The sequence below is a fragment of the Natator depressus genome, chromosome 6 (assembly GCF_965152275.1).
Source record: "Natator depressus isolate rNatDep1 chromosome 6, rNatDep2.hap1, whole genome shotgun sequence".
NCBI classification, from domain to species: Eukaryota; Metazoa; Chordata; order Testudines; family Cheloniidae; genus Natator; species Natator depressus.
The window spans coordinates 72573479-72601359 of NC_134239.1; the positions used below are offsets into that span (position 1 = coordinate 72573479).

The 27881-nt window shown below is 43.0% G+C and overlaps 1 protein-coding gene across 1 annotated transcript in view; it reads right to left on the reverse strand.

The window, feature by feature from the left end:
- BUB1B (BUB1 mitotic checkpoint serine/threonine kinase B) overlaps window positions 1-23002 on the reverse strand; it is a 38185-nt gene extending 15183 nt beyond the window's left edge. Inside the window, exons 1-15 of the mRNA XM_074955707.1 lie at window positions 22861-23002; window positions 21510-21660; window positions 20351-20410; window positions 19937-20081; window positions 17428-17624; window positions 17145-17323; window positions 15853-16052; window positions 12275-12369; window positions 9448-9674; window positions 7089-7201; window positions 5773-5915; window positions 5392-5444; window positions 4502-4586; window positions 3974-4076; window positions 537-823 (exon numbers count right to left, since the gene is read on the reverse strand). Coding sequence (XP_074811808.1) covers window positions 537-823; window positions 3974-4076; window positions 4502-4586; window positions 5392-5444; window positions 5773-5915; window positions 7089-7201; window positions 9448-9674; window positions 12275-12369; window positions 15853-16052; window positions 17145-17323; window positions 17428-17624; window positions 19937-20081; window positions 20351-20410; window positions 21510-21649 — 2027 coding nt within the window. The 5' untranslated portion in view covers window positions 21650-21660; window positions 22861-23002. The remainder of the gene's footprint in view (window positions 1-536; window positions 824-3973; window positions 4077-4501; window positions 4587-5391; window positions 5445-5772; window positions 5916-7088; window positions 7202-9447; window positions 9675-12274; window positions 12370-15852; window positions 16053-17144; window positions 17324-17427; window positions 17625-19936; window positions 20082-20350; window positions 20411-21509; window positions 21661-22860) is intronic.
- Between the last annotated feature and the right edge of the window lie 4879 nt (window positions 23003-27881).

Genomic DNA, 27881 nt, shown 5'->3' on the forward strand with positions numbered 1-27881 from the left:
AAATGAGAAGACTATCAGCTCCTGAACTTTCCAGCTGCTGTGGTGCCTGGATGCCAATCCCTTAACTACAAAAATATGCCAGACATCCCCAGTAAACACTGAATGAATTCACAATCCCCTTTTCATCCTGAAATGGAGACTGGACAAGTCCTCATGAGCCAAACCATTAATATATTAACAAGAGAGTAGGAAACCCTGAAATATAACAGGAATTGGTTATCCCCTCTAATCTTTTTGGCTAAAATTTTTACTCAGCTTTAATTTAGATACACAGAGCATGAAGTTAAACATTTCAGCAATGCTGTGACTGTTGGCTGAACACTGACTTCTATTTTATTGGTGTAACATCTCAAAGAATGGCAAAATGCAACCCAAATCCTGGACTGAGCTGGAAAAATGGTGTGCTAAGTACACCTGGCTCTACTAAGAATAATTGTTACATCTAATCTTTGGAGAGAGACTCCCAGCAACCAAAGACTCAAACAGGAAAAACGGGCATAAGGTATTTGATGGAGATGTGATCCACAGAGAATTACCTCAGCTTCTTAATGCAGAGAGTTTCATTGTAGATACCCTCACAAATAGGGATTTGCTGGCTCAGAGATGTGCTCTTAGGCTCTGGACACTCTTCCTTCAGGGTACTCTCTGGGTTGGTAGGAGGTTGGATTCTCTGTGCCACTACACCATGGAAGGGAGTGGATGCCAAGTGGGCAGCCCTAACAAAGTCACAGGTATCTTCTGGGCTGGGGCAAAGGGTTTTGTTCTTGTAGGAGCCAGTCAAAATTGCATCTTCAGCTAAGGGTTCAATTCCATGGAGCTCATCCTGAAACAAGTAGAAAGCAGAACAAATTAGGTGACAGCTACCACCCAGCCTCTGGATTTTGTTTTATTTTTGGTCTTGAACAGTTTCTATTAAAAAGCCTGTCACATATAAAAAAACCTCTGAAGATATCTACCTCCCCCTACTCTCCAACACAAAAAGCACAAGAAGTAACATAACTTGTTACTCATTCTTAGCTTCCTTCCTGAAAACTTCCACATGGCAGACTACTGGATGTCCTTGGTATTTATGCTGATTAATAATGCAAATTGTATATCATTCTGCTTTCTGACAGTTTACAGTAGAACCTCAGAGTTACGAACTGACCAGGCAATCACACACCTCATTTGGAACAAGTAGTACGAAAAGTCAGACAGCAGCAGAGACCAAAAAAAAGCAAATACAGTACAGTACTGTGTTAAACTACTAAAAAAATAAAAGGGAAAGCAGCATTTTTCTTCTGCACAGTAAAGTTTCAAAGTTTTGAAAGAACCACCGTAATGTTTTGTTCAGTTATGAATATTTCAGAGTTACGAACAACTTCCATTCCTGAGGTGTTCGTAATGGAAGTTATACTGTATACACAAATATAAGACTAAAATTGGTCTTCACTTTTTAATTTTTAAACCCATGTTACTTCCTCCAATGCTCTGTCCCCTTTCTCACTCCTTTTCCAGTTTATACTGTTCCCATAGCTGGTCGAATCATCTGATCATCCCCTTCTTCCCCCTGCACAATCATCAAAATTTGTACTTCTCTTCCCTTCTGGCTCTTCTGATCTTGGATAAAAGGTATCTCTGGCACAGGCTTCAGATGCTCCTCCTATATCATACTTTTAGTTTCAGTTGGGTAACTGAGTTCTGCCTACCTAGAATTATGTCATTTTCTTTCTGTCCTGAGCTATTGTTTAACATAGTGTTGCTGAGAACTGTTTAAAGCTTACTACCATTCACCTGGGAAGCGGGTGAATTTCAGTGACTAGTAAGGTGATCATGGAATAAAATTTATTTCCATCTAAAGCTGTGTATGCTCTGTAGGCACATTATAAAAAGTTAAAAATCAAAAGTATGTCAAACATTAAAATCCTTCCCAACTCAAGACAGACAGCCCTCAAAGCCACTAATGACTTCCGCATTCCAAATCCCAAAGATCTCTTCTTAATAATCATTCACCTGCAACTCCCTGAACCTTTGACACAACCACTCGCCCCATTTCTCCTTGAGACCCTCAGTTTCTTTGGACTTCAGGACTGTCCATTCCCTACTCTCCTACCTTGCTAACCAAGCCTTTGTAATTAGTATTGCCTCAGGAGAAAGATTTCCTCAGTCTTCCTTTTTGGGCATGCCCTAAGGCAGTGGTTCCTAAACTTTTTAATAAAGGTGACCCAAATGCATTTTTGTCTTTTGAGGGCCCCCATTGCTCCTACTTCCTCATATCCCCTCCTCCTCCACCTTGCTTCAAAGCTGTCCAGCCCCTGCTCCCCCTCACAACCCCTTACTCTCCTCAACCCTACCCCCTCCTGCAGCCCCTAGCTGGATACCCTCTTTCCCATGGCCAGGCCACTGTCCCCACCAGGGTGTTGTCTGCTTGCTAGCTCCAGCTGCTTCCTCTGTACTGTTGCTGCTTCCCAGATCCTGCTCCCCACTCTGCTGCCCCTTGGAAGTGAGAACAGGATCCAGGCAGCAGCTGCACGAAGGAAGCAGCCTCCAGGCAATGTGCAGGGCAGAGAAAGGCTGCTGACTGACTGCTCACTGGCTCTGGCTGCTGCCTCCATCTGGATCCTGCTGCCCTTGTCACTGCCTGCTGCTCAGGGTAAGCGGGAGCAGAAGAGGACACACATGACCCATGATACAGGAAACACTGCCCTAAAGGCCAGTCTTTTCTCCTTTCCATTAGCCTTCTGGTTGCCTACATGTACAACCATTGTTATTTTTACCCTTCTACCTTTTCTGTACAGGCTCCCATACCTCCTCAGAGATCTCTCACCAGTTACACATAGCAAAAACTAAACTTCTCATCTTTCTTTAGACGCTGCCCTGCCTACTTTCTCCATCATTGGGGACAAATCCAGTCTTATTCCTATCGCTCAAAGTTGCAACTTTGAGGGTCTCTTTTACTCTTCCCTCGACATCTTGGCGCTCACCAAATCTAAATGCTTCTTTCTCTATCACACTGCCAAAAAACACAAAAATGCCCCTACCTCAGCCTCTCTTCAGCCAAGCCATGGTTCACATCATGATTATGTATCACATGAACTCCTGTAGTCATCTACTCCATTTTCACTGATATTCACCTTTCTCCTCTTCAATCTATCCAGCATTCACCCTTAATCACATCTTTGGCCATCCTAATTTATCTTCCTTTCTCAAATCCCTTCACTTGCTCATTACCTACTTCTGCATAAAGTTCAAACTCACCTTGACTGCTAAGATCCTGCTCAACTCTGCCCTCTGACTTGTTATCCCTCACTCCCCAGTTTGTACCTTGTCTCTTCTTGCTTTTTTTTTTTTTTTTTTTTTTAAAACTGTTTCCCGTCTTGCCCTCTCACCTTAATGCCTTTTCCATTCTGTTTCTAACCACGCATCAGTTATCTTCACTATGCCCACTTTTATAGCCTTATTTTCTGTCACCAACTTCCATTTCTGTGCAGTGTCCTCCCCCCCACATCTCACTCCCTACTTTAAAAATCATCAGAACTTTTATGGTTTGCTTGCTATACAAGTGATTTTTGTTCACGTCAATCCTCCTTTCCTTTTGTCTGCATTCCATGTTTGTCCAATTAGACTGTAAATGCTGAAGCAAGGACTAGGTCTGTTAAAGTTGTATAAGAAATGGTCATTAACATGCCATAACTGCATGATGCTTTAGTGTTTTTTAAAGCATCCCTTCACCCCAAAAAATCTGCACTCATCTCCTGATCAGCTACATCTTGAGAAAGCTAAAAAAAACCCAAGTCTTGCAGTGTGACCTGAAAGTCACAGATGAAAATGGCTCGCAAACGAAAGAGAAAACCTAGGGATCCCTTTCAGAAAAAGTATGGTACTGCTTGTTTCCATCAAGGACTCATTAGTCCTTCTATCATACCATCACCAAGTTTGGCAATATTACATTCTACACCTCCTTCTCGAGCTGACAGAGGAAATTTCTCCTTACGCAGACTTCTGGCGGTATGTTTTCCTTGGCGGTGATACTATCTGAAGGTTTACGAACAGCAAGGGGACGTCGGGCACTTTTCTGTGGGTGGCCTGCAGGATGACTAAACAAAAGTGACATTGCATTAAATATTGATAAAAATAATTTTTCTCCTCAAGAGACTTAATTCACTCAACACTTCAAGACCACTTTGCTTCCTTTTTAGGTTAGAACTACAAACCAACACAATAAACTACTTACCAAGAATGGAGACAATCTTGTTAAGGTAGTAGGGGTAGGGGTATGGACAGAAGATGCACCGTGAGAAGAGAAGAGAATAATTGTGTGAAATCAATAAAAGAAAGATTTAGGATGAATATTGGGGAATTGTTTTCCTGACCATGAGGCTGTGGAGTCTCCCAAGAGCAGTGAGACAAAACTAGACAATACATAAAAAGGAATACTGTCATGAATAATTGTGCTGTAGAGGAAGTGGTATGGGGGTAGTCTAGGCAATTTACTATGTATATGTTTCAGTGATTCTATAACCTGACATTCTGGTTTTCTGAAGCAGACGATTCATCAAATATGGAGAAAAATGTAGTAGGATCCAGTGAAGGAGGGAGATCTGCATCTGGAATTAAAAACAAAGACTGGGTAATAGACAAATACTCCTGCACAGCACATACAATGGTGCTTCAGACCCATATAAGACAGCTCAAAGTGCCTGTCCTAGCAGGAAGTATTTGGACTCATGCTTAAAAGCATCCCATTTAAAACACAATAGTGGCTTATAGTGTTAAGATCATTTGGTTTTGCCATGTTAAAGAAACTCAGAGAGTAAAAGCATGGTTCTTCACGAGTCAGTGTGCTCTGTCTGGAATTTTCTTTATAGCTTGTACCTTTTTTCTTAAGTGTGATCTCAACTTTCTGCTCATCCTGGTCATCCAAAAACACATTGTCTCTCTAGATTTCTGAGCGCCCAGCTAGAGGGTGGGTTATTTCTGTCAATAAGGAATAGTAATCTCATACCTGACCATCAAGAAGATAATTTAGTCAGCCTACGCCCTTTCAGGAACAAGTAGAGTACACAAGATCTGAGAAAAAGCATTCTTACCTACAGCAGTCCAACTATAGAATACTACCAGCTCCTCCAGAAGGCACTCTAAACTGATATCAGTCTCAAAGAGAGTATGAAACTCTAGAACTGTACTCAGGAAAAGAAGAAAGGATCCTCAGCTATTAAAATTATTAGATTTGAAAGTCTCTTTAAATAATCAACAGCACAATGAGCATGTGAGACTCCTGAACAAGACCAACGCCAGTTAAGCATGTTCTTTTCGCTATTCTAATCCACACAATTCAGCTATTCATTTGAATGACTACTTCCCATCAGCATAGCCGTCTCTCAAAATGGTATCAATGCAAACAGAACTTACCCTTAGAGCACAGCTGTTCGTGCTGCTGAGCATTTTCTGCTAACTGGGACTCACTGTGAACAAAATATAGGCAAGTTTTTAATACATGCATGCAGCCCCCCCAACTATACTTAGTAGATGAGCAAGCTGAACTCAGCTATAACGCTAAACATTACTCTTCTCAGAAAAATTATTAAAATCCTCTGAAGACAGATACCTGATTCTGTTCAGAGGCCAATACCGAGATCAGGGTATATTTTGAGGTATGATGTTTTTGGAAAAAACATGAGGAAAAACTAAAAACAGGCTTCCCAGAAAGTGACACATACTAAAAAAAGCAAAGAAAACCACGCTGAGGCAGAGACTCTCCACCTCCTGCTCCCAAAGCAAATCGCGCACTACCTTTGCAATCCAGTCAGTTTTTTCACAAGAGATTCTGCAGTGAGTGCTACTGCGCTGGGGAAAGCAACTTCTCCTGCTTCAAGAGGCTCTGAAGCTCCCACCAAAACAGATTCCATTCTTGCAGGCTCCCTCTCTTCTGTTGGCTTTGACCATGAAAGGGGGAGTGGCAGAGGGGAGAGAGACAGCACTCAGTGAGTTACTCGCAAGCCATACTACCGACTTCCAAAACTGTATGGGATAGCACTCTGTGTAGCTAAAGTCAGGGTAGATCGATTTTAATGATGATTTAAATCAGAAAGCAGATAACTTATTTGAAACAAATTTCAATCATGCTTCCTGTATGCACTTTATTTTTCTAAAGAAAGGTTCATTCTCATTGGTTGGTACAATAACGATGTGCTGATTTTATTATTTACAATTACATCTAGTTTTTACACTAAATTTGGTACTTGGTTAGCCAGGAGGATACAGCCTAACTACACACATTTATTTGAGCAATTACATAGCTTAGTATAGAAATTAAGAGTGTGAATAAATGAAATAAAGTGCATGGTTAGAAAGTGTATTTACTAGATAATTAACTGTTTATTCATAATTTGTGTCTCGCTGTATTTGGATGGACATTAGAATTCTGTTTGGGCATTTTTAAACAGCATTTTTATTTCTAGTTAAAAACTAACTTAATGCATTGGATACATAAGAAAAGTATTTCAGCTAAACTTTCCAGCAAATTACTAACATTTGGAAAAAAGTTAACACACCAACACTCACTTCACTTTTAGGACTGAAAATTATATAGAAATTTAGCGCAGCATATGACAGACTGTGCCACATTTATAAGGGTTGACATCAGAAGTGAAAAATGTTTTCTTCCAATTCAATATGTAAAAAGAAGCCTTTAAGTAAATAAGCTTGAGGTGGGCTCTTGCATTTAGCATATTTTTATTTACACAAATTTTAATAGAAGCTCGGGCCTTAACGTAGGTTGTTAAATTTAGTTTTAAAAGGGGAAAAAATAAGATAAAATAAAAAATCAGATTTAAATAAGAGTCAGATTTTTTAAAGCCATTAATTTTTATCCATCGTAGTTAAAATAAACTGAAAAAAATATAGAAAACAATATTTCTCTCATCTTTCAGTTATTAGGGTGGTGGCCCTATGAGTTATTTATACCAAACATTTAAATATCCCTTCAGAGTAAGAGGGAGGAAACTGTACTAGCAAGATAAAAAACAGAGGGGTCACTATTCCATTAGAGCTTTCATCTGCCTTCATACAGGTAGGCCATTAGCACAAATGAACAAGGAAGAAGATACCTGCTCAGATGTTCTCTTCTGCTGGTCATCATCTTTCTCCTTTAGCTTCTTCTCCAGCTCTTCAATCCGCCTCTGCATCTCTGCGGTCTGCTGTGCTATGGCATGAAACTCATCTAAAGAAGGAAAGCTTAATTAAAGTATTATGTATTCCTTATGAGTAACCCTGTAGCCAAGCCCAAACTCTGCACGCCCCCAGTAACAGACACCAGATCCTCTTGTAAAGAAAAAGTTTCCCCATCCTACTTCCCGGGGAGTGGTATTTATTTAGGCTACTAACTAGGGCTGTCAAGCGATTAAAAAAAATTAACCATGACTAATTGCACTGTTAAACAATAATAAAATACCATTTATTTAAATATTTTGGGTGTTTTCTACACACTTTCAAATATATTGATTTTAATTACAACACAGAATACAAAGTGTACAGTGCTCACTTTATTTCTTGTTTTTTTACAGTGCAAATACTTGTAATCAAAAATACAGTATTTTTCAATTTACCTAATACAAGTACTGTAGTGCAATCTCTATCGTGAAAGTTGAACTTACAAATGTAGAGTTATGTACAGAAAAACTGCATTCAAAAATAAAATATAAAATTTTAGAGCCTACAACTGCACTCAGTCCTACTTCTTATTCAGCCAATTGCTCAGACAAGTAAGTTTGTTTACTTTTGCAGGAGATAATGCAGCCTGCTTCTTGTTTACCATGTCATCTGAAAGTGAGAACAGGCAGACACTCTCATGGCACTGTTGTAGCAAGCGTCGCAACATATTTACACGCCAGATGCGCTAAAGATTCTCATGTCCGTTCATGCTTCAACCACCATTCCAGAGGACATGCGACCAAGCTGATGATGGGTTCTGCGCAATAACAATACAAAGTAGTGCAAACCGACGCATGTTCATTTTCATTATCTGAGTCAGATGCCACCAGCAGATTTTCTTTTCTGAGGGTTCGGCTTCTGTAGTTTCCGCATTGGAGTGTTGCTCTTTTAAGATTTCTGAAAGCATGCTCCACACCTTGTCCCGCTCAGATTTTGGAAGGCGCTTCAGATTCTTAAACCTTGTGTCGAGTGCTGTAGCTATTTTTAGAAATCTCACATTGGTACCTTCTTTGCGTTTTGTCAAATCTGCAGTGAAAGTGTTTTTAAAATGAACATGTGCTGGGTCATCATCCAAGACTGCTATAACATGAAATATATGGCAGAATGCAGGTAAAACAGAGCAGGGGACATACAATTCTCCCCCCAGGAGTTCAGTCACAAATATAATTAACAGTTTTTCTTTTTCCCCCTTAAAACGAGAGAGTCATCAGCATGAAAGCATGTCCTCTGGAATGATGGCCAAAGCATGAAGGGGCATACGAATGTTTAGCATATCTTGCATGTAAATACTTTGCAACGCCAGCTACAGAAGTGCCATGCAAATGTCTGTTCTCACTTGCTGGTGCCACTGTAAATAAGAAGAGGGCAGCATTATCTCCTGTAAATGTAAACAAACTTGTTTGTCTTAGCGATTGGCTGAACAAGAAGCTGGACGGAGTGGACTTCTAGGCTCTAAAGTTTTACATTGTTCTGGTTTTGAGTGCAGTTATGTTACCAAAAAAATAAATAAATAAATAAAAATAAATAAAAAATCAAAAATCTACATTTGTAAGTTGCACTTTCAGGACGAAGAGGTTGCACTACACTACTTGTATGAGGTGACTTGAAAAATACTATTTCTTTTAACATTTTTACAGTGCTAATATTTGTAATCAAAAATATACATTTTGGATTCAATTACAACATAGAATATACATGAAAATGTAGAAAAACATCCAAAATATTTCAATTGGTATTCTATTGTTTAACATTGCAATTAAAACAGCGATTAATTTTTTTAATCACGATTAATTTTTTTGAGTTAATCGCAATTAATTGACAGCCCTACTATTAACAGAACCAAAGAGGATCAGGTAGGGTAAAAAGGCCCATTCACCAAACAGACCCAGTTTAAACCCTGCTGTTCCTGGATAAACCCCTATAGTCGAGGCAGACAGCACACATTCCTTTCTAGGAACAGCTTAAGGAGGAGTGCTCTCATCCACAATGGTTCATCTGTTAACACCGATGAGCCAGTGAACCTCTTTTTCCCCTCCCCACTGCCCTTCCCATTATAGACCGCCACATAAGTCTTCTCAGTCCCTGGTTGCTGGTTTTCTACTCTTAGTATCAACAGGTGCGAAGCAACAGTCCTACCTGATGCTTTGCCTTCTTCACCAGTGGCAATAAGGAAGGCTGCCACACCTAATGGGAACTGCAAGTGTAGTTTTCTGAATCAATCTGAAGAAACTTCAGGTCATCCCTTTTGATGCATACCTTCCCTTCTCTTTTTTGCTTTCTTTCTATATATTTCAGCTCGGATCTCTTCCAAGGAGAACTCCTCTACTCCAGCGTAAACTCTCTCTTTACAATACATTGCAACCTCTTTCTTCTCCTGAGCGTCCTGTTGATGGTTTTGCACCCGTTGTAGTGGATCCACTTCCTTCCCAGGCTTCCGAGCACTTAAAACATGATTTATGCTGGACTCAATTTTGCAGGGAGTACTAAGAGAACAAAAGATAATTAACATTCAGCACATAGTCCCCAGAGATGGGAGCATGGGTGGAAGTATGGATAATCTCAAAGGATCCATTTAAGTTCAGGACAGCCTATGGGCAACATAAATCAGCTCATGAAACAGGAAAGGCAACAGAAAGGAATGGAATGTCAGAAAATTTATAAGTAGACACCTATGGGTAAGTGGTAATGAACACAAGCCCCAGTCAAATAGTATACACCTGCTATGTAACACATGTTTTAGAGTGCGAGTTTTTGCCTTTAGCCCCCAAGACCCTTATGGATGCATTTGCCATCTGCATCTTCTTGTCACCAATCACCTCCCACCACTCTCATTTTATTATCTAAGCAAGAAAAGCCAGCCTTAGGACAACAGTTGCAACCGTCACCACACAGTCAATGCAGACTTGTGAACAACTGAATTTGTGAAACCTGTTTAACTCTGTGTAAGATGATGCTATTGAAATTCTAGTGAAGCGTTCTGTGGAAAAGATCCTAATGCGGAAAGTTAAAACTTACGTTTTCACATTAAGAAAGTACTAAACTGAGAGAATCCTGAGGCCAGCATGAAGATTTTGAAGCATGAAAGATATAGGCCTCACAGTTGGGTTTGGCCAATTTGTTAAAAAGAGTCACCTAAACCTATTTAGGACCCTTTTACCCCAAGCTTTCACATTCTATTTTTCACTATGTAAACATCGTTCCAGTTAAACTCTTTCAAGCATAGTTTGGGGCGGGCCAATGCCCACAGCATGGACAAAACAAGACAGACTTTTCTAAACTGTTCCCATAAGGTATAGCCTCATCCAGACTGACTGGCCAAACCACTTAAAAAGCTAATTTAGGTGGAACCATATTTAAAATATTTCTCTGTTCCCTTTAAGTGTAGACAGGACCATACTGTGCAAACAGCAAAGATTCAACCTATACTATACAAAACAATCATGTCAGGGGGCCCAACTATATAGTACCAGGCGACTCCCATAACAGGTAAGATATGTTTAGGTCTTTAGCATAGACAGGACCTTACCTTGTTATAAACGTGTTCTTGGATTAGGATACACTTTTGGACACAGCTAGGTAGCATGGTTCCAGGGCATGGCTTAGATTCCATGCACAATATACAAAACTATGGGCTTAGCTACACAGTGCAGTAATGCACAACAGTGGGGTGTGAATTCTAATGTGCATCAACATTTTGTGCATGGAATCTAACTGGCCCGTGTAGACTCTGATGGAGGACACTAAAAGTTCCCTAGAGAGCATTAATGCAGCATTGTTCACACCGTGTAGACAAGCCCTTTGAATTAGGGAAAAGCTGTGCTGCAATCAAGCCCTTGATGCTCTTGCATTTGTATTTTATACATAGTCAAAAAGAAGCAATGTTCCACTCACTTTCCCCACTGCAAGATAGTTGTGGGCAAGCATAACTAACACCAGTCACCTTCTCCAGAAAGAGGTAAGCAACCTCAACATTTTTTTTTATTTTTTTCCTCATTTATGAAGTGAGAAAAACAGAGCAATTTACAGGCATCTTAGTGAGCAATGCACAAGCAGGAAGCTAGATTCAAGCCAAGTAACATACTCCTCCATACTTGTCATGCAAACTTTTTAAAAGCTTTTCTCAAAAGAAAACTCCCTTTTAAGCTGACTCTAAAGTTCCAAAAAACACTAGGAAACATAGCTACAAACCTGAATCAGACTTGGCTGCTCCCTACCACCACACAGACAAAAAGGCCATAGACTTATGAAGTAGACTTTTGAGAATTCAAGGCAGCTGTGTCCTTCTCCCTAACTCTGCCAGCTCCCACTACAGTAACTCCTCACTTAAAGTCGTCCCTGATCAATTAAGGAACATGCTCATTTAAAATTGTGCAATGCTTCCTTATAATGTTGTTTGGCAGCCACCTGCTTTGTCCACTCTTGCAGAAAGAGCACCCTTTGCAGCAAGCTGGTGGGGTCTTGGAACCACGGTGGACCAGCAGCCCCCGTATCAGCTCCCCGCTGCCCTAAGTTCCCTGTGTCTCAACTTCCTGATCTACTTAAAAAGGCAGTATACTTAGAGTGGGGTCAGCATACTTTAAGGGGCAATGCACATCTCTCTCTCTCACACACACACACAGGGTGTGTGTCTCTGTCTCTGCCATGCTGTCTCCCCTCCCTCCATTGGTGCTGCCTTGTAGAGCATGAGGTTACATTAACAACAATATGTTAACCCTTGAGGACTTAGCTGAGTTCTAGTTCATCATTTAGCAGTAAGGCATCCCCTGGGAAATATCCCACCGTCTTCCACCCTCTGACTCCACCACCTCAATCAAGATTCACAGTCATCATTGCCGTGTACAGTATTAAATTGTTTAAAACGTATACTGTGTATACATATATTATATTATATTATAATCTAATATAATCTTTTGTCTGGTGAAAAAAATTTCTCTGGAACCTAACCCCCCTATTTACATTAATTCTTATGGGGAAATTGGATTTGCTTAACATCGTTTCACTTAAAGTCGCATTTTTCAGGAACATAACTACAATGCTAAGCGAGGAGTTACTGTACAAGCCTTCTGAGGAGATAGAAACTCACATGACTTGTTGCTGTGCAGACTCTTCCACATATGGGGTAAAACTGGGCAGCATACAGGGCACCTCTACACCAGAGTTCATGTTACTGCGAGGACGCTGAGGGAGCAGAAACCCAATGTTAGCAGCTTAAAGATTCATTCTTAAACACCCCCACAGGCTGATTTGTTCTCCTTCTCTGCCCAGACTTTTTGATGTCTGCAATGACAACTCATTCCTTACTCCTTAAAAATCCTGCCTCCATAAAACTCCATATTTCTCCAGCACTTCAGTTTCCTTCTGCTATGCAGTCAAGTTACAAAATTTCCAAATGGCCATCAATGCCTTGAAAAACAATGACATATGCCCTTTCTTTTTTACTTCTATCTCATTTCCAGAGATGCTGAGAATCCTCACTACCAAGTCAGTATCTTATTTTTTTCCTCCTCTTCCACCCACTTTTCGCTTAAGATTGCCCCAATACTTCAGCAGCATAATCTCTGCTCTCATCTGAGTGCTTCCTGACTTCCCCATTTTCCTCCCTTGCAGATTATGAACAGGAAGTCAAAGAAAGCATCAAGTTAGCAACCCTTCTTCCTTCTCATTTCCCTTGACAATTAAGAATAGGGCTGTCAAGCAATTAAAAAAATTAATCGCTATCGATCACGCTGTTAAGTATTTAAATAAACAGTATTCTATTGTTTATTTAAATACTTTCAGATGTTTTCTATATTTTCAAATATATTGATTTGTAGTACGATAGTGTACAGTACACCCTTTATTTTTTATTACAAATATTTGCACTGTAAAAAAATGAAATAGTATTTTTCAATTCACCTCATACAAGTACTGTACTGCAATTTCTATCATGAAAGTTGAACTTACAAATGTAGAATTATGTACAAAAAAATAACTGCATTCAAAAATAAAGCTTTAGTACCTACAATACCTCTCAGTTGCACTTCTTGTTTATGTCACCGGACAGTGAGAAGAGGCGGTCGCATGGCACTGTTGTAGCCGGCATTGCAAGATATTTACGTGCCAGATGAGCTAAACGTTCACATGCCCCTTCCTGCTTCAGTCACAATTCCAGAGGACATGCATCCATGCTGATGATGGGTTCTGCTTGATAACGATCCAAAGCAGAGCAGACCGATGCATGTTCGTTTTCATCATCTGTGTCAGGTACCACCAGCAGAAGGTTGATTTTCTTTTTTGGTGGTGTGGTTTCTCTAGTTTCCGCATTGGAGTATTGCTCTTTTAAGACTTCTGAAAGCATGCTCCACACCTCCTCCCTCTCAGATTTTGGAAGGCACTTCAGATTCTTAAACCTTGGGTCGAGTGCTATAGCTATTTTTAGAAATCTCACATTGGTACTTTCTTTGGTCAAATCTGCACTGAAAGTGTTCTGAAAACGAACATGTGCTGGGTCAGACTGCTATAACATGAAATATATGGCAGAATGCGGGTAAAACAGAGCAGGAGACATACAATTCTCCCCAAAGGAGTTCATTTACAAATACGTTACAAATTTAATTAACGCATTTTTTTTTTAAACGAGCATCAGCATGACCTCTGGAATTGTGACTGAAGCAGGAAGGGGCATACGAATGTTTAGCATCACTGGCACATAAATACCTTGCAATGCTGGCTGCAAAAGTGACATGCGAAAGCCTGTTCTCACTTTCAGGTGACATTGTAAAAAGAAGCAGGCAGTAGTATCTCCCATAAATGTAAACAAACTTATTTGTCTTAGTGATTGGCTGAAAAAGAAGTAGGACTGAGTAGACTTGTAGGTGCTAAAGTTTTACATTGTTTTGGTTTTGAGTGCAGTTATGTAACAAAACACAAAACAAAACAAAAATCTACATCTGTAAGTTACACTTTCAGGATAAAGAGATTGCACTGCGGTACTTGTATGAGGCAAATTGAAAAATACTTTGTCTTTTCTTTATCATTTTTACAATGTAAATATTTGTAATAAAAAATAATAACAAAGTGAGCACTGTACACTTTGTATTCTGTGTTGTAATAGAAATAAATATATTTGAAAAATGTGGAAAAACATCCAAAAATATTTAATACATTTCAATTGTTATTCTTTGTGTAACAGTGCAATTAATTTTTTTGAGTTAATCGCATGAGTTAACTGTGATTAATCAACAGCCCTAATTAAAAGCTTCAGATACTGTAAACCACACTCCATTCACTTGGACCAACATGCTAGCTATGCAATCACATTTCATTCTCTTAATCAAATTGCCCTTTAACTAGTGGCAATTCTTTTCTCAGGGTTCCCATAAGTTGTGTCCTTTGCTCTTTCCTACTTTTCCTTCTCAGTTGTTTGATTTCTAACCACTTTCACTCTGATAATACTCAGGTGATCATATTCTCTACTGCCCTTTGACTCTTCCACATCTATTCTCTCCATCTGCTCTGCTCAAGTCACTCTGGTATTGGACGGGTTTCAGAGTAGCAGCTGTGTTAGTCTGTATTCGCAAAAAGAAAAGGAGTACTTGTGGCACCTTAGAGACTAATCAATTTATTTGAGCATAAGCTTTCATGAGCTACAGCTCACTTCATCAGATGCTGTAGCTCACGAAAGCTTATGCTCAAATAAATTGGTTAGTCTCTAAGGTGCCACAAGTACTCCTTTTCTTTCTGGTATTGGAGTGATGGAGGCCATAAGTACCTATATAAACAAACTTTTGACTTCATTTCAGCTGCTCTCAGCTAGCATCTGAGACTAAACTGCTTCTTTTCAAAGAGGAGCAGCCTGAAGCACAACCCCTTTTCCACCCACCTCTCCCTGTCTGTCTGCAAGCCTCCTACATTGCTAGAGTACTGCCTCGATGCAACTTCTCCTCAATACCTTCTTGATGCTTTTGGTGCATCCTCTTGACTGTCACCACTCTAAGTCTCAGTTCTCCAGACACCAGACCTGTGGAATGTTTCTGACCACCTTCCCATGTATATAAAAGGCTGCACAACCACATCCTCAAGCTGTTCCACAGGTTGTGCTGCACTAAGCCAATTTAGCTGCAGCTAATTAATCTTCTGCTTTGCTCTCATCTCATACACTGGACTAACCAAAATTTGTGTGTGTGTGTGTGTGTGTGTGTGTGTGTGTGTGTGTGTGTGTGTGTGTGTGTATATATACACACACACACACACACACACACACAAACTTTCCTCCCACCCCTTTTCCTACCCCACCCTTGGCCAGCTTCTCTCTCTCTCCTTTCCACACCGCCCTAGCTCTTCTGTTGCACCTTCTTATTAGCAAGGATTAGACTCAGCAGATATCTGTTGATTTCACAGTGGCAAGGGGAGCTTTCTTATAAATCAGTGGAGTTAAGGGGCTGGAAGCAGAGATGTGGAGATAGGAAGTTATAGAAATAGCCTGGCTTAGGAAGCAATCTTAGGTTGAGGCTTTTGTTATTGTTATGCGAGTTACAATAAAGCTAAATCCTAAAGGAGGGAGGTAAGTTTGACTTCATATATAGCATGCGTAGACTTAATTTGAAAGAAACTGGGAAAAAATCACCTGCTCTTATACCCTCCCTCCTCCTATTTTAGCCAACCAGCCTTGCCACTCCTTACCCTGCCTGAGTTCCATGGTCCTGCCTTCAGTTCGTTTTCTTTGGCCCTTCCTGTTGGGGGTGCTGCCCATGGCTGTGGTGTAAGTATAGGAAGCTCAGCTCTGGAGACTGAGGCTGTGTTTTCATCAAACACAGCAAAATTTGGGCCATTTGACACCTGTTGAGATGTTGAGTTCTGGAAGCTTCGGCCTCGGTTTGCAGCTAGATGTAAAAAGGAGACAAGTTGTATATGAATAATATTAGGAATGTTGGATCACATTAAAGAAGTTCTGTATTAAAATCACAAATGAATTTGATTCCCCATTGTTTAAATTCCAGGGTATTGCTAATTAAGAGGTCTCTTGGTTTTTGGTACCGTTTCTCTCCCTCTGTGTGTGAAACTTGCAAGCTGCTAATTGTGTTGAAGGCCGAGAAGAGTCTGTTCTCAAAGAAATTTTTTGTAACAACTACTCACACAGAGAGAGACTCAAAGCAATACTCTGTAACAACAGGAACAGCACCCAGAGACTCCCCGCCCTTTTGTTGTATTCATCTCGCTTTGTTAACAATTGTGATTAAAATAGAGATAGAGGATGTATGTGGATGGATGCTTGGTGTGGATAATAACTGAACGATCAGGGAGGTGCCAGCCTAAGAATCCAGTGCCCATCGGCTGAAGAAGGCGTCAAGTGGAAATAACCAGAGGACCCCCGGAGGGCAGACTGGAATCCACCCAACAGCCTCAAGAATGGGAGAACCAAAGAACAAGATAACATCTGGCAGCACGGAGCTGTCAGGAATGTGCCATCTGCTGATTGATTCAGCAACAGCATGATGAAGCAATTCCCATAGACTGGCATAGGAAGAAATTCCTATAAAAATGGACTCTAGAAAGTGAGAACTTTGGGGTCTGATTCTGCAAACCAACTTCCAGGAGCATCAGATGAGCATCTGACAAGGCCCTGCTCCCTCCTCAAGTCCAGGTCATGCCAAGGCTGGTAACTATGATAACAACCTTGCAGAACGTACGTGTGTGAGTGTGTGTGTGTGTGTGTGTGTGTGTGAATAAATATGAAATTGAATGGAATGTTATAACTATAACTAACTGCTTTCTATGATTCTTTCTGTATTCACAATAAATATGGCATTCTGCCTTTTCCCCTTTAATAAGATCCTGCTGGTTTTTATTTTATTGGTATAACAGGAACACTTAGCTACCAGTGTCAGCTATTTGCATACTATACTCAAGTGTATTTTTGACATCACAAGATTACTGTTTTTCAATAAACATGAGGATTGACCAGCCGAACTTACCTTTAAGAGCATCTCCTACTCGACTGATTGGGGCTCTCACATTTTTCTTCCCCTTGCCTTTCAGTTCTGCCAGTGAGCTCCTTTGGGTTTCAGTGATAACAGGAAGATCCAACTCCTCCTCCTCCTCATCTTGCTCAAGTCCCAGCAGGGTCTGTCGAGAGACCCGGGCCTGAAACTGCCTGAGGAAATGCAAAAAAGTCAGTGTGAATTTCACTATGCAGGTTGCCTATTCAAAGCCATACAAAACAAATCCATTTCTCTTCATTCCAGGGGCAAGTTTTACCTGTGATGGGACTGTAGTTTGTCTTGAGGCTCAGCCCTGCGCTGAAGCCCTTCCTGGAATATTAAATCTGCTTTCTTATAACTACCTCTCGCCTCAAGCGCCTCTGCCCATGTGATGTAGAATAACGCCAGCGATGTGCCAATTTCCTGGCTGTGTAGATAACTGTAGAGGTCCAATGGTTCACTACAGTAGTTTCCCTGCAATAGCCCAGAAGTTTCAGTGATTTACTGCACCAAGTTAAAAATTAAAATAAAAAACAAAGACTCTGGGTCAATTGCTGCCCTTTGATGCACCTGCAAGGCTTCCATTGTTTTCAATTCAAGTTCCACAGGAGCAGACCCAAGGTTAGACATAACTCTTCGCATTTAAGAGAAATATCAAAGTTCACAAGATGAGGAAAGCAATTGCTAGAAGATTCAGATATAGTGCTACAAAGCATGACTGCTTACCTATGACTCCATACATATACTTCATGGGTGATAGTACTGTTCAATTAATTCCAGCCCATAAACTTACATATGGGTATTTTTTCTCTTTAATTTTTCTTTATAATAGCGTTTAAGAATGGTGTACGGTGCCAGACTAATGGCCCTGAAGGAAAAAGTCCTGTTAATTCTCAGAACAGGAGCACACTACCCTGTCAACAGCCTGACATTTGGGGAATGGGAAGAGAAGCAAGAATAAGGACTAACTAGCATCCAGAAGGGAATTTAGGGTTTAGGGAATTCAGTTGGTACCAAACTCAGTTTGGTACCAACTAAGATGTAAATTAGTGGTAGTTTTGATGTGTAATTGAATGGGCATCCTATAGCATTAACTTTAAAATCACTCCCGAACCAGGCTAGATTCAGATTGGTGACCTACAAGCCACCATTACTAACTTCAAGCCGTCCAGATGCAGTCACTACAACAAATGCACCTTGTAAAACCAGCAGAGCAGTGCTAATCAACATTTATTTTGTTAAATTATTTCAGGTCTCATATTTTGTAACTTGGGTTAGAGAAGTTACACTAAAATTAGAGCCCTTCCTTCTGCCTCAGAAGCAAGCAAAGCTTTTTACTGGTCTGATCTTCACTGGAAGGAAAGGAGAATTGTTAGTATTATTGTAATACCTAGGAGACCTAACTATGGACCAAGCCCCCACTGTTTTAGGCACTGTAGTTACAGAACAACCAAAAAAAAAAAAAAGAAAAAGAAATAGTCCCTGCCATAAAGATCTGACATTAGTTTTGGAATTAGCTACTTTTCATTGTAAGGCAGGTGAATGGCAGCCACTCACAATGCAGGATTCTCACTTCATCTTAACTATAGATGTTGGACAGTTCAGGATCACTCATTTTCCTACTTGAAGGGACCATTGAAATCATCACTCTGAGGGACAAGGAAAATAATATGAACTTTATGAAGTGTCCATGTGTGGTAGGAGCTAAAGGACATTGTGTGTCTTCCAGGAGTAAGGATCTTGCCTAACAGAAGACTTAGTCTCCCCCTACTGGGGTGATGCAGGAGAGAGGATACTAGGCAGAAGGAACCTCGTTCTGGGAAGCAACAAGCAGTTCAAAGTACACCAGACCCTCGCTAGAACGCGCATCTATATAGTGTGAATTCGCATAATGCGGTCTCGGCCATGGATCCCAAATGTAATTACTTTAATTGGAATTCATTTTAACGCGGTCCCGCGTTAATGCAGTACCGCACATGGATCCCAAATCCCATGTTCTAGCAAGGGTCCGGTGTATGTGCTGCCTCTTGGCAACACACAGGGCATATGCAATGGAAAAATGAGCCATCTAGAGAAGCATGTGGACTGCTGTTGCATACGGTGCACTTGTGCCTTTAAAAAAAACCAAACAAAATATTTTTGAAATGTTTTTGCCTGCTATTGTTTTAAGTGACATTTAAGAGGACTAGAAAAAGATTACAGGAGAAAATTTTCTTCTTTCCATTTATTCTGTCTATTCAGTTTCACCGTCAGTTTCCTCTGTTTGTCTGTGCCTTCCATGCAGCAACAGAGGAGAGAAGAAAAACATGAAAGGTTTGATGAGTCATTCTGAGGCTTAGGGGCAGATATAGTAGCTGACACTTCATTTACCCCTCACTTTTTTTTTTTTAATGGACTAGATTTCAAGTCAGCTGCAATCCTTTAAGCTTCTTCTGCTCTGTTTAACTGATCAGAAAATCAAGCTGCATCAGTCTAAAGAAATATGTAGTTTTTCAAATGAATACTTCTGAAGAAAGTAAGGTACAATTTCTGTCCAGGCTGAATGACACCAGAAGACTCCTGAAGATTCCATCGGAAGAACAGTCTTTGAATGATAGATTAGTATATGAATCCTACATTGTGAACAGCTGTCATGTGCCTGACAGAAGTGTGAAGAGCTAATCCTAAATTTGCACTGGTAGCAGAGTCACAGAATGCACTGTACAAAGAAAAGCAGTTCAGGGACATCCAAAAGCTTCAGAAAATGCTTAAGAAAGTACCTAAGAGAATATCAAAGAGATACTTACAAATTTGAGCCAGAGACTGAGATAGCGAGGGTCTTTGTAGTATCTCTGCTGCTCATTCAGTGCTTTTACAGCTCTCTCCAGCACTGCTGAGAGGTTGCTTTCTTTTCCACCTTGAGGGAATGTTTGCTCTGTCCATTTGATGTACCTGGAGATGGCATAAAAAGAGAGGCATTTTAATTTCTGTATAGTATGAGGAGAAAAGAAAAATTAAGTTTATAGTACTGAGAAAAGACAGACCATAGATTATTACAACAAAACACATCTCTTTGTACACCTTACCCCTCGTCAATGGGTTTTCTGTTAACAAAATGAAAGCACTTTTTTCACTTCTTGTGACATTCCTATGTGAAACTCTACAATTTCCGACTATTAGAGATTTTACTGCCCCATTCTAGCAAAATAAAGATAGCCTACCTGTCCCAGACATCCAGTGGATCATCTCCAGAGTAAAAGCGGATTTCAGATTCAAATTCCCTAGAAAAGATATAACATGATACGTAAACAGTAGCTCAGTAACTACAAAGATATTGTTAACTTGGTAGAAAACAAGATCTTCACTCCTATTCAGATCACTGTAAATATTTCTTCAGAGACAAACTTGTTTATTTCTCCTGCAGCAGGACCCAATCCTGCTCCCACTGGTGTCAAAGGAACCAAATTAGGATCTTAAACCACCCTTGCACACAAAAAGATTGAGTACTCTGACATTTAACAACAAGGAGGCATTGGAACAGCCTTTCAGTGTGCATTTCCAAAAGTTACTATCCTGAGAGTCATATGGTCCCATCAAAGAGAATTCTTGTACCCTGTTGTAGGAAGTTATTAGGGAGGGAAAGATAATGAACTGACAGGTAGCCCATTTTGATGGATTATTATAGTGACAGGTATTTTTCCCTGACAAGTAGCTTCCCTCACTAGATTATGGTAGGAGTTGCGCCTTCCCTGTTCAGTACTTTCATTTGGAAGATTACTATAAAGCAGAGGGGGGGTGGGGAGGGGGAGGAAGGACATCCTCCTGTAATTTTTGTATATTCCTCTTTAGAAGAATATTCAGACACAAGAGATTCTCCTTAGTGCAGTGTTCTCAAACCTTTTTTACTGGTGACCCCTTTCACACAGCAAGCCTCTGAGTGCGACCCCCCCCCCCCCATATAAATTTTAAAAAACTTGTGTATATATTTAACACCATTATAAATGTTGGAAGCAAAGCACTATTATAAATGCTGGGGTGGAGACTGACAGCTCGCAACCCCCCATGTAATAACCTCACGACCCCCTGAGGGGTCCTGACCCCCAGAGTTTTAAACTGCAAGCACTAAGGCAGGGGATCTTAATGTTCTACTATTGAACCCTGAAAGGAATTCCCTCTGGCACCAGCCCTTCATCTATACATTGCATAAAAGGCAAATTGCCTTTGACAGCTTTAGTGTGATACAACCATACACAGCAGCATTAGTAAAGATTCGGATTGTACTTCTGCTCCCTACGCTCTTCTTATAGCCAGAAGACTAATAGTGGAAACTCAACAGAAGGTACAGAAACACTGATGAAAACAGGTCAACATTTTACTCACTGTTTGTGCTGCTGAATAGCTGTGTGGCTGGAAGTCTCCTGCTGAGCCAAGACTTCCTGCAGGGTAGACATGATTCGCCCCTGTCTCAGGGGCTGCACATTCTCTTTACTCAGTTCCCACTCATTCCACTCCTGCGACATGGTGACCTCTCCTGAAACACAGCACAAGAGAGTAAACAATAGAGAAAGGATGGTCCAGGGCTTCGGGTGCTAGCCTGGGACTTACTTCACACACCTAATTCTCTACTCTGCCACAGACTTCCCACAACCTCAGGCAAGTCACTTACTTCTCTCTGTGCCTCAGTTCCCCAGGTGTAAAACAGGGATAACAGCACTTTCCTGCATTACAGAGGCGTCATGAGGATAACTGCATTAAAGATTGTGAGGCACTTAGATGCTACAGGAAAAGGGGGTGGGCCAGACAGATAGAATACCATGGACTCCTGTTATATTAAAGCTGCAAATTGAGAAAAGTGATTATGAGATAGAGGACCTTGATGGGGTATTAACTAAATGAACCACCAACCTTAAGTGTTGGATGCAACAGCACAGCCACTGTGGCTCTTTCATAGACTTGGCAGATTCCCATGTTTTATCATTTTGATGGATAATATAGATGCTTATTTTAAGCATTTTTCCTATTTAAATGTTCACAGTAGCATTAAATTATGGGTTTTAAGCATTTTGATTTTTATCAATTTATATTTTCACAGTTGCAGGATATGATGGTGGGGGGAGTGACAGTCAGGACAATAAGTACTGAGTGACAGCAGAGATGGAGGTTCAAAAAGGTAAAGGTTTATAACCGTTAAAACACAATCTCTCAACATCACAGGACAAAACCATACAAACTAAACATCCTTGCATCAGAAGCTCTCGGGTTGTGTTTTTCTTCCTTTGCCTATCCCGTACGGGGCAGGAATGATCGAGAGAAAGAGGTTTCTGTGGGTTGGCCGGTGCAGGGTGAAATCCAGGCGTGCTGACGTTTACCCATAACAATCTAATCCTGCCAGGCCAAAAAAAGGGGGCCGGGAGGGAGGCTCAGCAGCGGCCCCCATTGCGCGGGGCGGTGTCTGCGCTGGTGCATCTGCCACAAGGTGGTTTGTAGCCCCCGCAGGGAGGAGGGAGCCCGAGGCGCTGAGGTCGCTGGGGCACGTCCGAAGGCCCAGCCCTTCCCGACGGCCCCGGGACACCCCGCTGACCCTGCAATGGCGGAGCCGCCCCGGAGCCGTTCTGCCTTCAGCGCTCCCGGGAACAGAGCTCCTCGGGCCGCCCGGACCCTCCTCCCCTAAGCTGCCGCCGCCCTGCCGAGCCCAGCCAGGGCATCCTCCGCTCGAGCCGCGCTCACCCACCCAGTGCGGTAACCGCAGGCCTGCGGGCCACGGACACCGGCTCCGCTCTGCTCCTCCGTATCTAAGTCCCAACAGCCGCCAGCTCGCCCGCTCCGTTCGAGAGTTTAAACTTCAACCGCCACCAGCCTCGGCCCCATTGGCCGGTCCCTAGTTCCACGGCCGCGTGTGATTGGTCCCGCGGCCGGCCGGAAGCTGCGTGCGTAAAAGCGTAGTTTCCGCTGGGCCCGTTTCCTAGGGCCGGGCTCCAGCTCTCGTGCAGCGAGAGTCCGAGTGGGGCTGATGTATAGCTGCTGCTGGCCCCAGCGTCACAGGGCTCAGGCTGACCTCGGCCCGTAACTTAGCCCACAAAATCGCTGGTCACGCTCTGGCCCTCAACCAGCAGGGACAGCATTAGGGTTGGCAACCATCTAATCGCACAGACACCCTTACCCTGCCCCTTCTCCAAGGCCCCCGCCCTCTCCATTCTTCTACTGTCCCTGCCTTGCTTCCCTCCACCCTCATTCACTTTCACCGGGCTGGGGCAGGCGGGTGGGGTGCAGGAGGGGGTGTGGGCTCTGTGAGGGAGTTTGGGTGCGGGAGGGAGCTCAAGGCTGGGGCAGGGCATTGGGATGGAGGAGGGGGGTGAGGCGTCTGGGCTCCTACCTGGCGGCGGTTACCTTGGCTGGCTCCCAGAAGCGAAAATGGGAGAGGAAAAGGGTAAATATAGTGCCCATCTGTAAAATGGGAAGTAAGGACAACCCAGGGAATTACAGACCAGTCATCTTAACTTCAGTACTCAGAAAGATAATGGAGCAAATAATTAAGCAGTCAATTACAAGGGACACCAAAGAATCCACATGCACAGGAACATTTATCCAGCCTTCAACACAAAAACAATATTTGGACATTCAGGAAAGCTTGGTTAAGGTTATCCACCCAAAGAATGTCTCAAGGTGGACCTACATCCTCCAACCATACTTTTGCTCTTCTTACCTGCAGTGGCAAACCTTGAGGGGAAAGAGGAAGGAGTAGGTCTAGGGAATAACCATATACCTAGTGTTTGGTTGATTCTCAGAGTCTGACTGAGCCCTGGTCTACACTAGGACTTTAGGTCGAATTTAGCAGCATTAAATCGATGTAAACCTGCACCCGTCCACACGATGAAGCCCTTTATTTCGACTTAAAGGGCTCTTAAAATCGATTTCCTTACTCCACCCCTGACAAGTGGATTAGCGCTTAAATCGGCCTTGCCGGGTCGAATTTGGGGTACTGTGGACACAATTCAACGGTATTGGCCTCCGGGAGCTATCCCAGAGTGCTCCATTTTGACTGCTCTGGACAGCACTCTCAACTCAGATGCACTGGCTAGGTAGACAGGAAAAGAACCGCAAACTTTTGAATCTCATTTCCTGTTTGGCCAGCGTGGCAAGCTGCAGGTGACCATGCAGAGCTCATCAGCAGAGGTGACCATGATGGAGTCCCAGAATCGCAAAAGAGGTCCAGCGTGGACCGAACGGGACGTACGGGATCTGATCGCTGTATGGGGAAAGGAATCCATGCTATCAGAACTCCGTTCCAGTTTTCGAAATGCCAAAACCTTTGTCAAAATCTCCCAGGGCATGAAGGACAGAGGCCATAACAGGGACCCGAAGCAGTGCCGCGTGAAACTGAAGGAGCTGAGGCAAGCCTACCAGAAAACCAGAGAGGTGAACGGCCGATCCGGGTCAGAGCCCCAAACATGCCGCTTCTATGATGAGCTGCATGCCATTTTAGGGGGTTCAGCCACCACTACCCCAGCCATGTTGTTTGACTCCTTCAATGGAGATGGAGGCAATACGGAAGCAGGTTTTGGGGACGAAGAAGATGATGATGATGATGAGGTTGTAGATAGCTCACAGCAAGCAAGCGGAGAAACTGGTTTTCCTGACAGCCAGGAACTGTTTCTCACCTGGACCTGGAGCCAGTACCCCCCGAACCCACCCAAGGCTGCCTCCTGGACCCAGCAGGCAGAGAAGGGACCTCCGGTGAGTGTACCTTTTAAAATACTATACACGGTTTAAAAGCAAGCATGTGAAAGGATTACTTTGCCCTGGCATTCGCGGCTCTCCTGGATATACTCCCAAAGCCTTTGCAAAAGGTTTCTGGGGAGGGCAGACTTATTGCGTCCTTCATGGTAGGACACTTTACCACTCCAGGCCAGTAACACGTACTCGGGAATCATTGTACAACAAAGCATTGCAGTGTATGTTTGCTGGCGTTCAAACAACATCCGTTCTTTATCTCTCTGTGTTATCCTCAGGAGAGTGAGATATAACCCATGGTCACCTGGTTGAAAATAGGGTGCTTTTCTTCAGGGGACACTCAGAGGAGCCCATTCCTGCTGGGCTGTTTGCCTGAGGCTGAACAGAAATGTTCCCCGCTGTTAGCCACAGGGAGGGGGGAGGGTTGAGGGGGTAGCCACGCGGTGGGGGGAGGCAAAATGCGACCTTGTAACAAAAGCACATGTGCTATGTATGTAATGTTAACAGCAAGGTTTACCCTGAAAGAGTGTAGCCAGTGTTTTATAAAATGTGTCTTTTTAAATACCGCTGTCCCTTTTTTTTTCTCCACCAGCTGCATGTGTTTCAATGATCACAGGATCTTCTCCTTCCCAGAGGCTAGTGAAAATTAGAAAGAAAAAAAAACGCACTCGAGATGAAATGTTCTCCGAGCTCATGGTGTCCTCCCACACTGACAGAGCACAGACGAATGCGTGGAGGCAAATAATGTCAGAGTGCAGGAAAGCACAAAATGACCAGGAGGAGAGGTGGCGGGCTGAAGAGAGTAAGTGGCAGGCTGAAGAGAGTAAGTGGCGGGCTGAAGAGAGGGCTGAAGCTGAAAGGTGGCGGCAGTGTGATGAGAGGAGGCAGGATTCAATGCTGAGGCTGCTGGAGGATCAAACCAGTATGCTCCAGTGTATGGTTGAGCTGCAGCAAAGGCAGCTGGAGCACAGACTGCCACTACAGCCCCTGTGTAACCAACCGCCCTCCTCCCCAAGTTCCATAGCCTCCACACCCAGACGCCCAAGAACGCGGTGGGGGGGCCACCGGCCAACCAGCCACTCCGCCACAGAGGATTGCCCAAAAAAAAGAAGGCTGGCATTCAATAAACTTTAAACTTGTAAACTTTTAAAGTGCTGTGTGGCATTTTCCTTCCCTCCTCCACCACCCCTCCTGGGCTACCTTGATAGTCATCCCCCTATTTGTGTGATGAATGAATAAAGAATGCATGAATGTGAAGCAACAATGACTTTATTGCCTCTGCAAGTGGTGATCGAAGGGAGGAGGGGAGGGTGGTTAGCTTACAGGGAAGTAGAGTGAACCAAGGAGCGGGGGGTTTCATCAAGGAGAAACAAACAGAACTTTCACACCGTAGCCTGGCCAGTCATGAAACTGGTTTTCAAAGGTTCTCTGATGCCTACCGTGCCCTCCTGTGCTCTTCTAACCGCCCTGGTGTCTGGCTGCGCGTAACCAGCAGCCAGGCGATTTGCCTCAACCTCCCACCCAGCCATAAACGTCTCCCCCTTACTCTCACAGATATTGTGGAGCACACAGCAAGCAGTAATAACGGTGGGAATATTGGTTTCGCTGAGGTCTAAGCGAGTCAGTAAACTGCGCCAGCGCGCCTTTAAACGTCAAAATGCACATTCTACCACCATTCTGCACTTGCTCAGCCTGTAGTTGAACAGCTCCTGACTACTGTCCAGGCTGCCTGTGTACGGCTTCATGAGCCATGGCATTAAGGGGTAGGCTGGGTCCCCAAGGATACATATAGGCATTTCAACATCCCCAACAGTTATTTTCTGGTCTGGGAATAAAGTCCCTTCTTGCAGCTTTTGAAACAGACCAGAGTTCCTGAAGATGCGAGCGTCATGTACCTTTCCCGGCCATCCCACGTTGATGTTGGTGAAACGTCCCTTGTGATCCACCAGAGCTTGCAGCACTATTGAAAAGTACCCCTTGCGGTTTATGTACTCGCCGGCTTGGTGCTCCGGTGCCAAGATAGGGATATGGGTTCCGTCTATGGCCCCACCACAGTTAGGGAATCCCATTGCAGCAAAGCCATCCACTATGACCTGCACATTTCCCAGGGTCACTACCCTTGATATCAGCAGATCTTTGATTGCGTGGGCTACTTGCATCACAGCAGCCCCAACAGTAGATTTGCCCACTCCAAATTGATTCCCAACTGACCGGTAGCTGTCTGGCGTTGCAAGCTTCCACAGGGCGATCGCCAGTCGCTTCTCAACTGTGAGGGCTGCTCTCATCTTGGTATTCATGCGCTTCAGGGCAGGGGAAAGCAAGTCACAAAATTCCATGAAAGTGCCCTTACGCATGCGAAAGTTTTGCAGCCACTGGGAATCATCCCAGACCTGCAACACTATGCGGTCCCACCAGTCTGTACTTGTTTCCCGAGCCCAGAATCGGCATTCCACAGCATGAACCTGCCCCATTAGCACCATGATGCATTCATTGGCAGGGCCCATGCTTTCAGAGAAATCTGTGTCCATGTCCTGATCAATCACGTGACCGCGCTGACGTCGCCTCCTCGCCCGGTATCGCTTTTCCAGGTTCTGGTGCTGCATATACTGCTGGATAATGCGTGTGGTGTTTAATGTGCTCCTAATTGCCAAAGTGAGCTGAGTGGCCTCCATGCTTGCCTTGGTATGGCGTCCGCACAGAAAAAAGGCGCGGAACGATTGTCTGCCGTTGCTCTGACGGAGGGAGGGGCGACTGACGACACAGCTTACAGGGTTGGCTTCAGGGAGCTAAAATCAACAAAGGGGGTGGCTTTACATCAAGGAGTATTTCAGGCAGGACTTCACGGAGGGTTCCAATAAGAAATGGTGCACCTAAGTTATTGTTCTTATTGGAACAAGGAGGTTAGCCTGGCCTCTGATTGATACATGGCTAGATTTACCTCGCTGCACCTTCTCTGTGAGTGACTGCAGTGTGACCTAGAGGAATGAGTCCCCTAGATGGGGGAGGAGGCAAATGAGTACA